The sequence below is a fragment of the Orbicella franksi genome, chromosome 13, assembly GCF_964199315.1.
Source record: "Orbicella franksi chromosome 13, jaOrbFran1.1, whole genome shotgun sequence".
Lineage (NCBI taxonomy): Eukaryota > Metazoa > Cnidaria > Anthozoa > Scleractinia > Merulinidae > Orbicella > Orbicella franksi.
In genome coordinates this window covers 10,169,744-10,184,757 of record NC_138157.1, presented here as the reverse complement: position 1 = coordinate 10,184,757, position 15,014 = coordinate 10,169,744, and the positions used below count along the sequence as shown (strand labels likewise).

The 15,014-nt window shown below is 40.6% G+C and overlaps 1 protein-coding gene across 5 annotated transcripts; it reads left to right on the top strand.

Annotated features, from left to right (window-relative positions):
* Positions 1-263: 263 nt before the first annotated feature.
* Positions 264-15,013, top strand: LOC145464915 (uncharacterized). 5 transcript variants are annotated; one of them, XM_081448729.1, is made up of 4 exons: positions 264-2,266; positions 3,059-3,191; positions 11,519-11,676; positions 12,156-15,013. In XM_081448729.1, exons 3-4 carry the CDS (start codon positions 11,562-11,564, stop codon positions 13,382-13,384), a joined length of 1,344 nt encoding a protein of 447 aa, XP_081304855.1. In that variant the 5' UTR covers positions 264-2,266; positions 3,059-3,191; positions 11,519-11,561; the 3' UTR covers positions 13,385-15,013. The 5 variants fall into 5 exon arrangements, with proteins under 5 accessions (XP_081304855.1, XP_081304856.1, XP_081304854.1 ...); XM_081448730.1 differs by having other exon boundaries at positions 3,059-7,251; XM_081448728.1 differs by having other exon boundaries at positions 3,059-8,656.
* The last annotated feature ends 1 nt before the right edge of the window (position 15,014 follows it).

Genomic DNA, 15,014 nt, shown 5'->3' with positions numbered 1-15,014 from the left:
AACATTTCAAAATCTTTATTGGGATATATAGTAGGGCATTGTTGCCATCAAAATATGACCTAGTGCTGATTTCTTTTGTTACATTGTGCTGTGTATCAAGTCACTTCATGACTGCATGGTCCCTCGGAAAACTAAGACATTTTGTTTCCGGTCTCGGGTCTGGGAGCCAAGGAAACTCCATCAAGAATCTTGGGACACAAAATTAACTGTGCCCTAGGGAGGCGCCATTAAGTGTCACCTTTAAACCTGAGAGGGGCGGGGGGGGGGGGGCTGGAACTGTTTTGAACTTCTGTAACTTCGTCATTTCGCTGGATTTTGTCAACTCTGAACATGCTGAATGCTACATGTTGTTATAAAGGAATTTTTAAGTTCAGCACAGACCTAAAGTACACGCAAACTCAAACCTATCTCAGTGTTGAAACTGTGACTGGCACGTATCGAGACTACACTTTTACTGAACTCTTTTGCGCATGCCTGTCGCTCAGGTTCAAAACTATAGCAGGGCTAATGGCAATGAAAATGAATTTCAAGACCAGGCTTGAAACTCAGAAAACTGATCGTTTGGATGACTGTGAAAATGCCATGTAATTTCATTAGAGAAGATTGCTTCGAGAATCGTGAGGAAAGTCTGTCCTTAGAGGTTTTCATTCTTGTCGCCAGATCTTCCGTTTCTTATGATCACGTGGTCTGCGAAACGACATTTTAAAACGAGGAGCACTGGGGAAGAGAATGAGAGGTCTTCTGAAAGTCTCCCATCCGGCCTGGGTGCTAAGCGAAAAGTGGAATGTACAGCTGTTAAAGTATTCCACGTTTCAATATTCAGCCTGGCTTCGCCGCCTTGTGCACGCTCGCTGTTGCTTAACCGCCAAGCTACGCAGGTTAGTCAGGAGCCTGAAAATAAGTGGCCTTCAGGCTTTCCTCGCTCGAACATTGCGTTTCAGGCTGTAGAAAAATCAGAGGTACCGTTTAAGGAGGACATTTTTGCGAAAAAAGTGTTAGAATATCAATTCAGTTTGTAGTTATTGTTGTTGTTGTTGTTGTTTTCCCAGATTGTTTGGATCTAGGGCTTTATATCTAGCCGGATGTGTGTGTTTAAGTAATAAGTAAACTAGCGGTCTGAAGTCGCCGAAATAAGACTGACTGGTTAGAGAGAAAATAGAAAATCGTATTAACCGACTACTGAGCTGCGAGCAGCTGTTGCCTTACCGAAGATCGCAGCTGGCCCGCTTTTTTTTTTTTTTTTTTTTTTTTGATATTTGTATCACTCCAAAAACAACAGACCGACTTATTGGTCATTGTGATATTCCATATTCCATATCACGAAAGTTTAATCAAGATGACCCTTTTCTCCAATTTTGCATCACGCTTTCCAGTCCTCCGAGAGTGAGGCCTTCCAAAAGATATTCTACGAAAACGATCTGGCGTTGTTTTCCATTGAGAAAACATGTACTAAAAATACCACAGAAGCGATATTGCTTTATGTTCTGGGCGTGATTTCTATGCTTAGTTCTAATTGTTTACTTTCTCTTCAAAACAAGAACGTTATCTATAGTTTTAATAGACAGCCCGGCTGTCCAAATGGCTGGCTAGTATTCACCTCTTGGCCGGTTGGTCGCAATATCGTCACGATCAAGGCGGTAAGCGTTTCATTGATTTCTCAGTAGCGCAAAATAAATGTTTCCTCTTGCAAGATTCGAAATTAAAAAACAATTATTTTATATTTTATTAAGATGTCGAGGCCGCGAGGAGCAGACAATGGATTTCTAAGTGGGCGATTGTTTTGACTGGAAGCAAGCCGAGGAGGAAGATGAAAAGTGCTCTAAGTGCCTTGAACTTAACTTGTACTTTCAGTGGCAAACTCAGTTAGTGATTGCGGTAGATTTGAGCGGGAAGGCCTTATTTTTCACTCCGTGATTGGAAATCGTAGATTTCTTAATAAACGCTAATTAGCGTAGTATGCTCCCTTTCAAAGGGTCAACCTTGACACCGCTAATCGCAAACAGACATAAACAATTTAAAACGTCTTGGTTCTATTAATAAATGTCACGTTGCCTTTTAGGGCACGAGTTCGGTGGAGCATGATAAATGAATATTGACAAGCACGGCCGTTTCATATTGATGATTTGGCTACGCTGCGTTTAGGTCAGTCACAACGATCCATTCCACGAAATATGGAGCGAAATACAACGCAAAGATCATGCTGACAACATGATGGTGTTATGTGGCAACGCGCAGATTTTACCGTCGGAAAACCACATATCGAAAGGTATGTAGTCATTGGAAATTGTTGTGTTCTACCGCATGACTTCAGTGACAATATGGCAGTTTGGCGAGGGCGCGTTTCACATTATAAAACGGAAGAGGGTAATTGCTTTTTTGTTGCGTATATCCCGTCTTTTGTTTTGTAGGTAAACTGTGACTAGTGCGGCAAAATTTGATTTCTTAATGGCGCGCTCGGTAGAAAAACGTTTTCATATCGCCAATGAACTGTCACGTAAATCTTTATTGAAATACCGGGTCAAGTGACGCAGTTTATTTGTTTTTGAGAATTTTTCGAGTCTGTTTACCGTTTTTTTTTAACAAAAATTATGAAACATCGCAAAAGCTTTGGGAACGAGAAAGTTAAATTAAGATGTCAGTTTTATATCTCCCAACACTTGCCGCTGTTTTGACAGGAATTGTCTTATGATCAGTGGTTGAGTTTCCGACACACACTCGCTTTCCTACAGACAATGAAATATCCACTGCGCGCCGGCCTTGACCGTCAGTAGCTCTTACATTTCAATTTCGTGGCGGCTTGTTCTGTACTTTAAACTGTGTTTGTGCTTCGTGACTATTGCTTTGGTAAGCCTATTCATTTATTGGTTTCTCGGTGAAACAAAAAACAGATTCTGCCCCGAAGTCGACGGGATTCTCTTTACAAACTGCAGGCTTCAGGCAACTAGATACCTAGAGAAATCTCGAGTTTGCATTCCGCAAGTGATTCTCCTTGTTAGTGTGCAGGCTGGGCACTGCCCTCTGGTTTGACTACTAAAATCCCTTCGTTCTGGCGACATAGGCACACAGAAGAGGAGGGAATCTGGTCTACAGATAAAACGTCACGATCGGTAGCTGGTGAAATCCCGTGGTCTTTCTTTAAAACCCTTGGAGCGAGAGTGACTAGATATCAGATTTATCGCCCGATTGAAAAGGTAATATTTCCCGTGTTATGTTACTAGATTTTTAGCTGATTTGAGGTCCATACGAGCGTTTTTGTTGACATTATAGACGTTTTGGTTGGTTTGTTGGATGGCTGATAACATTATCAAGATTCATTTATCATCACCGATAACAATGAAGCTTTTAGAAGCACGTTTGTTGTCGCTCGAGTCGTAATTGATTTCTCGTTGCACTCGCATGTGTTCTTGACCGAGTCGCTAATCATAAACTCCTTTTCTACAACACGAGTACCGCGTTACAAGTTCACGGGCCAAAATCACCATAATATAGATAAAATCGTGATTAGGAAACGGATGTTCGAAATTTGTAAACCCTTTGCTATGCGCCTTGATCAATTTGCGTTTTTTTTTCTTTCTTCCCCGTCGTTAAAGGCTTGGTTAACAACAACGCCGCCCTCACGTCAAAAGTTATTAGTTATTATTTCAACATTATGGAACATTCATGCGGTATCGACTTGCGGTTTAATTAAAAGACGAAGGGGAACAAATAAATTGATAATTAAGACACGAAATCAGTAGTCGCTTTCGGACACCTTTTTGTCCTCGGAAAAAAATGCGTCACTGTTGCGGATTAACAATAGTGGCTTTTATTCAATATCTCGGTGTTACTCTTCAATAAAGGGCTGTCCCGAGTGCTAACCAAGGGGCCACTTTCCTTTAGTAGTATAACCGATTCAGTTGCGCGTCATTCCAAGCATAGTTATTGTAAAGAATTTGCAGATTTGTCAGGCCCTATTTTGACGGTGAGGACCACAAAGCGTCTTCTGGTTGCTCTTTCCTCTTTGAGGGAAAACGTAAAGCGTGGTTCACGAACCTTTGCGACATGAAACAACACGACTCTGTATGAAAAAAAAACCCGGCTGTGTCAAGAGTTTCTTCGCAATAACAAAAAGCCGAGAGGAGAGCGAAAAGAGAGCAAATAAAACAACCGACAGCTAAATTATAGTTTTGCAAGATTGTTGAAGACTATAGGCAATACATGTAGCGGGGAAACATTACAGGATATTCAGTTGAACTCTTTCAAGCAGAAGTTTCTTAAGGAAAAAAGACTTAACCGTGGGTCGAACTAAGACATTTAACAGTGAACAAAATTGGTTTTCTCACACAAAGCGATCTGTCTGACGCTCCCGTACACGGGTGTTTTTTCGTGGTTTGCCGCTTTGCACAGTTAGTGTTCAGGTTCAACTCTTCGGTCAAATGAGTGGCCTTCGTTAATTTTTTTGTCACAGATCAATATAATACTCCTGTTCACGCGCTAAACGATAACCTCATGCGAGAAAACAGTGTTTTCTTGTGCGGGCATGTTTCGATTTCGCTGGCGCTGCTCGATTGGTACGTTCTGCACATCAGTGTGTTCATAGTTTTTAAATAGCTTGCTGGTGCAAGGAGCGACTGGCTACGGTCAATCATTGATAAAAAGACCGTGTCCTTGAGTTCCGTCAAACTGGAGACGAACAGACGACAGCGTTATTTTGACAAGTTACATTCAGCGTTTTGTTGTATTTTATGTTGTGTACGTGCGTGCGATGTGCCCAACTTCTCTTGCGTATTTGCGGATTACTAAATGATGTTAAAAAATAAAACCTTTTCCTGCTGAATTTCTCAACGTGTTAAGCATTTCCTTCCTTTGTAGTTATCGATAACATTCCTTTATTGTCTAAAACAATTTTTCTTTTGTGTTTTAAATATTGGAGTATAAAACTTTGTTTGAGGGGACTACGTAAACAAAATAAAGAAGATTTGTGGGATTATCTGTTAAACCAGGGGCCAATTTACGCAACGGGATCAAACGTTTTCAAACAAATGTCGCGCACATAAACTTTCTCGGGTCGCAATAAATTTCGAGGATATTTCTCTAGCAAAATCTCATCAAATACTTTCTCCAGCAAAATTTGAAAAGCGGATCAAAGTGGCGTTGAGAGAAGTGGACAGTGTTGGGCTCCGTGAGTAATGGAGTGGGATCCCGGCAATCTCATCTCTTCTTTTGTGTATGTAACTACGTTTTTTATTCGCTGTCTGGTGACACAAATGGCCTGTGTGTCACCCTAAAAGCCCTAGATCAGAAGGAGAGGAAGATTAGTTTACTGTAGCATGCGTTTGTGCCTTCGCAGGCAACAAATGCATGGAAACAGAGCTAAGTAAACCCTTAGCTGCGGAAAAAAAATCAAGAAAAATAAAATTGAAACAGAGAACGCGGATCATAGGAATGATGGAACGAGCTTTACGTTTCAAATTAAACATGTCTTTCTTAGCCGGTTATTGTAAATTTCATGTGAATTTCAGTCATTAATTCTCTTCCTTATCAAAATTTGCGTCGCGAGAGACGGAAGAGTAGAAACTTAAACTTTCTAAAAGATAAGCCTGACTTACAATTATTATTATTATTAGTTGTCTCAGGCTCTTCTTCAGTGTGACAGGTGTTAAGTAAGGTTTTTGACAGGTCTTCATTTCAAGGTCTCAGTGTTCGAAACCGCCAGTGCGACTCTGCCATCTGGTATAGAAGTCAGATTCTTCATCTTTACGCATACTGTTTAGTCTCTGGCAGGTTTCAAGGTCTTCTTAGAGTGACAGCAAGTCAAAAAGAATTCCAAGGAAATCAGATTCTAACCGCTTCGGGTCTTGAACAAGAATCCAGCGCTTATTGGTGGATTTTTGCCATCAGACAGACAGTCTGTTATAGTGAAGTTGACCTAAACGATATTTTATAGGCGGGGCGTGACTGTGCTTTTCCCTTATCATCTAATAATTATTGTGATATTTCTTTAAATGGCGGCTTTTGGCTTGTTGAAATAGCAGCCTTTGTCTCTCGTAGAAATCGAAAACACGCTAGCGCCAAGAGGAAGTTTCCTCTGCGAAAGTGAAAACTTGAGGTTTTCCTCGCGTTGGTATCAGCGTTCTCTCCATAGCGATCGGTAGAATTTTTTTTCTAGAAATCGCGTGGGAGAATATGGATTTTAATCCAGACGTCATTCCAAAGATTTTCAGGTCCTTTATACTTTATTACCTTCCTACTAAATTTGGTTCTTGGAAGTAGAGAAATTTTGACACTGGATTAATCATTGTTAGTTAAAACGTGGCGCGGCTCCAGGGAACAGCGCAAAAGCTCTCCTAGAGAGCGACATGGATATAAACAGTATTTTTGCTATGTCCTAATTATAAATCTACAGGAAGTTTTCAGATCTTTAGACTGCCGTCTTTAAATGGCAAGGGATTGCCGACCGGATGCTCATAATCCTAAACGCGTGGACACTCAAAGTTTGTCGAGCTTCATACGTTCGGCGATGAGCTGTCAACTGGTCAGGTACCTTGTTTTGGAATGTTTTAAGGTTAGCGTTGTTTGCATTACGTTTTGCTTGTTTCGACTTTTCGTGAAGGCCGGTCGCATTGTGGCTGCATTTGTCCCTCTAGCCGGCCTCTGTCCTCAGTTTGTCGAATAGATACTAAGATCACGAAGTTTCATTCTTTTATTCTATTGTAATGACTCAAATGATTGATCGTGATCATTAATTTTTCTGCCTGTACATCATGAGATCGACGAGAGTGTTTCGTCTGACCTATCGGTATTTTTACCGATAGGTCAGACGAAACACTCTCGTCGATCTCATGATGTAAAACACCAGACTTGGTCCTGAGTTTGTAAACTTTTGATGGTCCCACGCAACGTTTCTCGATCTAAATATATACAATAGCCAATATTATCAAACATTATTAAATTCTTAGTCATGAGAAAAATGTCAAATGATATTGACGGTGAAATCTTCGCGGCTTCTTGTGTCCTTCCACAGCCGCCATGTAGCGAGATCATCCTGAAGCGAAACATGACTTTGGAATGCTCACAATTGTCACCAGGTTTGGTTGAAGGAAAGCGCTACGCAGATCTAAAATTTGCACTAATCGTTTCATTCTAGGTTGTTAATTGCTAGTGGTGCAATTACCTCCCTTGCTCTTGGAAGGATGGCGGAAATTGTGTCATTCGTTCGTTGATACAAACGGTCAAAAGAGAAATTTTGTTTGCAGAAATTAGTTTGCGCAGGTTTGTGTGCTTTCCTCAGTTACCCTCTTGTCTCATTCAGATGTTTTACTTACTCGTTTTTACTTATCTGATATTTACCTATTTGTTTATTAACATGTGAAAGCTATTTATTATATAGTATATTTCCGTTGAAGAGTTATGCCTGTGCCGAGTCGTCTGTGTTTATGGAGCCATGTTATTCGGTTCGCTAGCTACAGCTTGAATTCCCTCCTTCACCTCCCGAAAAAAAATAATGAAAAAAAAAAAAACTTCCATTTCCATCGTGGAACAACATGTTTGGCGATTTAGAAAGTGTAGTGGAATCTCGATTTTTCGAATCTCCGAGGGAAACAAACATTGGTTGGAAAAAAATCGTGCAAAATGCTCCTTTCTTTTTCATATAATCAAAAATTAGGGTTTGGCATTCACATTTTGGCTTACTTCTGTAGTTTTCTTTTTGCCCTTTCACGTTATTCCTGATAGAAAAATAAAATTAAAAAGTAGCAATATTGGACAAGTTGATTCATGTACTTCACAAACCAAATTGGATTTGTTCGCTATGTGGGACAAAATTTTTCGTACTCGTAATGCTATTACGATAATTAATCCGCACTCACGGAAAACGTGATCAAGGCCGTAATGCATTGCGGGCATATAGGAGCGCTTTTGAAAAGAAGACCTTTATTTTTCTAAGGTAAAACATAACAGATACCCATAGTTCATTTCTGTCAGCGTAGTCGGGTAAGAAACCAGACAGACCCCCAGCATTGGCACTGCTGGAATTTTCCATGAAAATTTTAACTCGATGCCATAGTTAGTGGATTTTGCGGAGTCTAATAACCCAATTATTAAAAAAAAATTCCTACTGCCTAATTTCCCAAACAACGGTTCGACTTCAGCTGATATAGCTTGCAGGGAACGCGAACCCTAAAAGAAAAATCGAACAGTTTTGAACTCCATAATTGCAAAGCGCTAAATATCTGAATTCTCCTTACCAATTCGCGTACGTTTCTTCTTATGATCGTTTTGAGAATTTGCTTGTGAATCAAGAGCATATCAAGCCTTACCTGATGAGATATTTTTTGTCCTCGTTATCTGTTCGTTCAGTGTTATTTTCTCAAACCTACTCGTGTTTTCTTTGAGGAGCAATCGCAATCTTTGACCTTCGGCTAGTGATGGCAGATTTGTCCCTCATCTTTCTGTTTATTTTCACCTCTTGGCCCGTAAATCTTTTCATTGTATTAGCACCGGATTAAGTTCTCGTCCGAGAGAAACTGTTAATCGAGCCAGTTTGCAAAAGCAAACAGATTACAGAAGTGGGCAAGTCGGCGGTTAAACCTGCCTCGCCGCACGTCAGAGAGAGAAGAAAAGATTTCCCGTGGTTTTCCCGCTGGTTCACTGGGAGGCCAAGCCCGATTTACTAACGGTAATGTAGTATTTCTGTCAGCTGGAAGTGTAAATTTGCATTCTTCGCGTGTGCAACGCCTTTAGTAACCAGCGGGCGCTCGGTTCATGGCACGCGATTGTGCGCTGGTTCAGCGCCGATCATTTTTGCCCTGTCGTGTTTCTAATGGTTTGAATCTAAGCGATCGCTTGATGGATAATTGCTAAATGAACTCGGGTAACTGTCAAAGAAAGCTCTGAACTACGTACGGAGGTATGATTTCTGTTATTTCATGCGCGTAGGCGGCGCTTGGATCCCGAGATGCCGGTTGGTTCTGTATCGATTTCTATCAACTTTGTGCTACGTTCGTAAGAAACAATTTGAAAATTATCTCTAGATTTAAGAGTGTAGTAGATAAAACGCTTCTTGTAAACTCGTCCTGAATTGAATGTATAATCGCAACTGAGTGAGTAGCTGATAATTAGCTGAGCTCTGAACACTCAAAGTGCGTTGATGTAAAGAAGTTGGGCTTTGTATCTTCCCAGCATGGCCACATCTCGCTTGCTAATCTATTTAGACACAATATTCGTTGACAGAATGCAAGAAAAACAACAACACTTTAGAAAGAGAAAAAGAAATCAGTGGTCTTTTTATTGCATCCTTTGTTCTCGAGATACTTGAGTTAATAAAGGAAATATTCACTCGATACTTTTCGCGTGATCCCCAGAGATGTCTTTGTTTTTGTTAGTTTTGTCGCGACGCCGACCTCACGGGCTTGTTTCCTTTCAAAACAACCGTGATTCCTCGACATTGGGTGTAAGCGATATGAAACTCAACTTTCCTTCCTTCAAGAATATTAATATCAACATATATTTTTTCAGGCCGCCGTAATCGAGCTTTGGAAATTCGAACTCGAAAAAAGAGAAAGTGAAACGTCAACAATGCAATGGGAAATCTTCGCGAAAAAAACGCCTGAAAACTGAGATCTCTGTCTTCCTGTTTTAATTTGTTGTTCACTTGAGTTGTGTATTGAATAATGATTTACAATTTTCTTATCAATTTGAGAAGAAGCTGTTTCTCGAAAGCTACCTCTAGTCTGTTGTTTGAAGGTTCAAATCGGAGGTTTCGATTTGAACTTTTATATTTTTAACGGATAACGTTTCCCCTCATAATGAGTGCAAAGTCTCACTGTTATAACATGTCCAGATTGGTTCCTGTAATTTTATTGAATCAGTTCATTATATGTGCTTGTTTACTATTCTATTGTTATCGCAAGACAAATGTTATTGCATTGCCGGAAATCATAAAAACTTGAAAATTCCAAACAACTTCCTCAGATTGTGCGAACCGATTTCATAACATGGCGAAACTACAAAAAGTACAACTGCTAAGTTTCTCTTTTTCAAGACTTCAGTTGACAAGATCGCTTCAGTAAGATTTAACTGAAATCGTTGCCGAACGTTCGTTCATGACAGTGCTGTCACTTTGTGTTGCGATTTATAGTGGAAAAATGTGATTATTTATTAGCTTGTTTAGGATTTCAAAACAGTGTCGAAACAGCCTTGATCCCTTTTCGTGCGGTTTCTGTTTCGCCGGCGTCATATTTCGGATCATCATTACAACGATACAGATGAAAGGTTATCGGTGATACCTTGGATAATGAAGCAAAAAATGCCAGTTTTATCTTAAGTTGCCCCTTCATCGCGCTCTCTCTCCACTGAATTTGTAGCGTGGTTATCACCAGTGGCTTGATTTGGGACAGTTGATTTTGTGTGATATTTCGTCGAGTACGACAGGCAACTGTATGGAATGTTTATGAAGCTGTTGAACCCGGTGTTGGGCTCATCAAGAGACAACCCTTCCGGCTTTCGTTCGTGCGTTTTACAAAGAGATAAACAAAAACGAATTATGCGAAGAAATTAGGCACTGTTATCATAATCAAATATAGAGTGATAACAGTGCAATTATTAAGACGAAACCTCAGTAAACGAATTAAACATTTTTGGGGGATAATTACATCTTTTATAACTGGCTTGAGTGGATTGCTTTTTGGCACAAGCATCGAAAGACAAATCAAGTCAAAATTTTCGTTGCATGTATCTGCCGTCACCGAGTATCTTTTTGAAAGTGAATAGCGCCGCTTTTATAACTCGGCACTGTCAAATGAACAGGAACTTTAAAAGACAGCAGAAGGACTAACCGTTTTGTTTTCAATCTTTTTCACCGTTTTCATACATATTCACCGCAGTGACTTTGATCTATTTTCTACGTAGCGGATTTACTCAGTACAATTTAATCCTTTCACCTTGGAGTTCGACTACGAATTAAGCACTACTGCCGTTCACTTCTCTCATGCTTTCTGCTAAGAATTAATTTTACAGCACTTGGATCACTCTCAGTGAAGTAAGTAATATATCAAACACGAGAGACAGTGTTTCATCGGGATATCCGAACACCGAGATGAGAGTTGAAAATACGACGCGCAACGGAGTATTTTTGATGAAATTCGAGGTCTTTGGATAGCCGATGACACACTGTCTCGAGTGTTTGATATATCTTCCCAATCGAAACAAAAACTAACGAGTAAACGGAAAGGTAAAATCGTTTAAATTTATGCTAATTAAGACCAGCTATCCAGCCTCATTCACGGTTGTGATTTTCTTTGTTTGCACTTGATGAATTACTAATGAGCTTGAGAAGCTTGTCCCAAAACGTTTTTCCGACTGGAGTGCGGTCGTTTTAGCGTGCGAGTTCAGCCTCCGCCATATCTCTTTCCGCTTTCTTTAACTTTCGTCCTCTCAAGATTTTGAACCTCCAGAGCGGCCGAGAGCGAAAGAGACGGCCACATCGACGGGCTAGCTCTCGCTGGATAAAGGTGATTAATAATGTTGTACTTTTTTGCAGAATCCACCGTGTCCATCTGGTTTGTTCCTTGTGCTGTCAGGAGATGAGGCGGGTGCTTAATCATGGCAGAAAGTTGCGAGTATTGTTACTTCTCATAGCATTATGTTCTGTGTTCCTAATAACGTACCAAGGAGACGTTGTATGGTTTTCCGATCCTGGTGAGTATATACCGGTATACTGCGCGTGCGCAACTGCAAATCTCAAGTAACAATTAAATCTGCTCTATTTTGCCGAAGTATGAAGTGTAATACTAAGTTGAAAAATGATTGGAAATCATTATTTGAAGAAAATTTAGTTAGAATTCTACTAAAACAATTAGATTATTCGCGCTCTCTGATACCTGACTTGGCAGTCACGCAATTTTATCATTAGGAAACAGCGAAGAAGAAAAAATTGCGTGACGGGCAGCATCCGTAACATTTTGCGAGGCTGAGTAAGGTATAAATTTTACTAAGTAGTTCCAGTGAATTTGTTATAATATTGGTTAGGGGAATTTCTTTATATCAGGTTGAGAGAGGGGATTTCCCCTTGTCGTTCAATTTATGGCATTCTCGTAGCTTATACGGCGTCTCCAGGAACTGTGCCAAATCAGGTTAACTTGTATCTTAGTAGGTTTATTTCGATTGTCTTATTTCAGGAACACGTTTCCCAAACTACATGCCGGCGCACATCGAAGTCGGCAACAGTGACTTGAACCTTGGTGAACTTTTTGATCCTCAAAGCAAAAAGTCTAAGCTTGGTCGTGTCTTGAGCTCATTTGGAAACGACAAGGAATCTTCTCAGTTGCAAAAAAAGCAGAGAATGCTTTTGTGCGGTTCAGAATGGCAAGAGGAATACGTGAAACTTCACGACGACATCCTAAACAATCGAAAACCACCCAAATATCTTGTTTATTTTTGTGGAGGTAAAAAGTACGGCTGCGGTGGATACGGTAATCGATTGGGAGCTGTCACATCGCTCTTTTACTTAGCAGTTATAACGGGTCGCGCGTTTCTTATAGATTGGAAAAGTACAGTTCCCATTGCAGAATATCTTCAACCCAAGAACATCAAATGGAATTTTCCGATTTCCAAACTGCGCCATCTTAAGACGAACTATCACTACTGGGGCAAGGGCGATCACCAATTGGTCTACAGAGATTCTCAAAGATCTTCGGATAAATTTTCCCTGTTCCGTGACTGGCTCGAGGGAACTGACCTCGAAAAGTATTTAGACTCGCCCGTGGAGGTAGTCACAAGTTTATGGTATTTTGCGCCGAGTTTTCGACAGCATAAGTTTGCCGAACGCTTGGCAAACATGTTAGGTGTGAAAGCGAAAGGCCATCGCTATTCTCTAGTGGGTTGCGCGTTCGACTTCTTGTTCCAAAGAACAGCCGAGTTCGACAAAACTTTGTCGGCGGCTCGTGAATCTCTCCATCTCAATGCGAATGTTCCTAGAATTGGTATTCACATTCGAATGGGGGATGCGTCGTCGTTTAGCCATGGATCTTTGGATCAAAGGACGTCGGATTTCAAAAACTTTTTCATGTGCGCCAAAAAGCTAGAAAGCGCAATCATTCAATCGAATAACAACGCCAGTCGCGCGGATATTAAGTGGTTCTTGGCCACAGACAACACCGAGGTGAAACAGTACGCCTTAAGAACGTACCCGAATAAAGTGGTGTCTCTTGCAGTGAAAGTTGAGCACATTAATTTTCGCGAGCCCTCCATGGAGGGCATGACAGGGGTGCTTCTCGACCACACCCTTTTGTCGGAGTGCGACTTCCTTGTATTGTCCGACAGCAGTTTTAGCAAGACAGCGCTGGGAATGAATTTCCATTCGTTAGAACACAGTACATTCGGTGATAAGTGCAGATACGTGACATGATAGTTCCTTGCCTCCGCACACTGTATTGTTCAGTAATGTGACAGCTCGACGCGTATGCAAACAGCCCGGAAGTGGTAGGGCCGAAGATAGGAGAAACTGGCTGGCTCTTACAGTGACACCAAAAGCCTTTGCCGACAGTTAACTGCAACGCGCCAAAACAGCATCGTAATAGAGTTAGTCCATGCTGCCACTGGGCTAAAAAATGGTAGCTGCAAGATCATTACATTTCCGGGACGCGTGTTTTGTTTGATTTTTATTTACAGACGTAATGGACCAGATGGAAAAAAAGTCTGATATGGAGGTTGGAAAATCACGTGGTCTCGTCTGATTTCGCGAGTAAGACAAGAAGAACTTTTTATCATTTGTTTCTTTCAGCAAATAGTGTTTTAGGATAAGGGATTCTTGTTGATATTACAGGACGGAACAGCAAAACACCAGTGAGTGTCCTACTGATTAGAGCTCAGCAAGTGAAATACTTGCCTGATATGTCAGTCATCTATCGCCCTGAGCCTAATCCCTTGACTAATCTACCGCCTAACCTCTCGCCCGGGATCAGGCTAAGGGCGGGAGATGCCTGACGCTTCAGGCCAGCGAAATACTCAAACAGACGGCGTGACTATTTATTGCAATGGGTTTCGTTTTCTAGGAGATCGGTATTTTTTACTCTTAGAAAGGAGAGAGGTCGTCTTCGTTGTTTGTTCAGTTGTCAGTATTTACCAAGTAGACCGCCACCGGTGTTTCGAGACAAAAGGAAAAGCGAGTGCAATTAACCGGGTAGTCTTGCTAACATCCGGTTAAATTTCTCAAAAATCGATATTTTAGTATTCGTACGTAGTGTAGAGTTTCCAACACAAAGACGGAAAAGTTACTTGCTGTGGCCAAATAAGTTATGTTGACACCAATTCTCTAAAGTTTTCTTCATTATACATTTCTTTATAGAAGCAAAAGGAGCTCTGATATATTTGTTAAGAGGGAAATTAAGCTCACTACTATATTAGTTAATTTGTTGGATTTGAAAGTCTTAGTTTTGAAAGTTATTTGTACAGTTGATAACTCCATTACGGCACCCAAATTCGCAGCTAGTCAATCAGAAGTTATGTCTACAGTCTTGATATCCATCGATATCACATCACCGACCTAATATGGCTGTTGTATACCCCAGTTTCGGTCGGATTTGTTTTGGTGACGTCACTGTGAAGGATCATCTCTCTTCCAGATCACGTGACCCTAACAAACTGGGCGCGTAGCCGAAACAACACGATGAGTGAGAACAAAGAGCTTTTACAGTAACGATTATCGGTGCAGTCGCTATAGAACTCGCGCTGTTAATCTTTTGCTTCTAGTCGTTCGGAATAAAATTTGATACACAGTAATATATCAGGAACAACAGAGATACGAGTCACACTGAAATGGTTACTTGAATATGAGAGTATGATTCAGCGCCATCTTGAATTATTTATTTTGTAAAAAAAAAAAATGGAAATGTGATATACATTATTTAATAAATGGAATAAAAATATGGACAAATTTAGATTAGATGAACAGATTATTAAATTTTTACCTTGGGAATTTTATTACGTTTCATTCGTCGTGTCTTTCAGGTCTGGGGCCGGCGTTTCTCGAAGTTCCC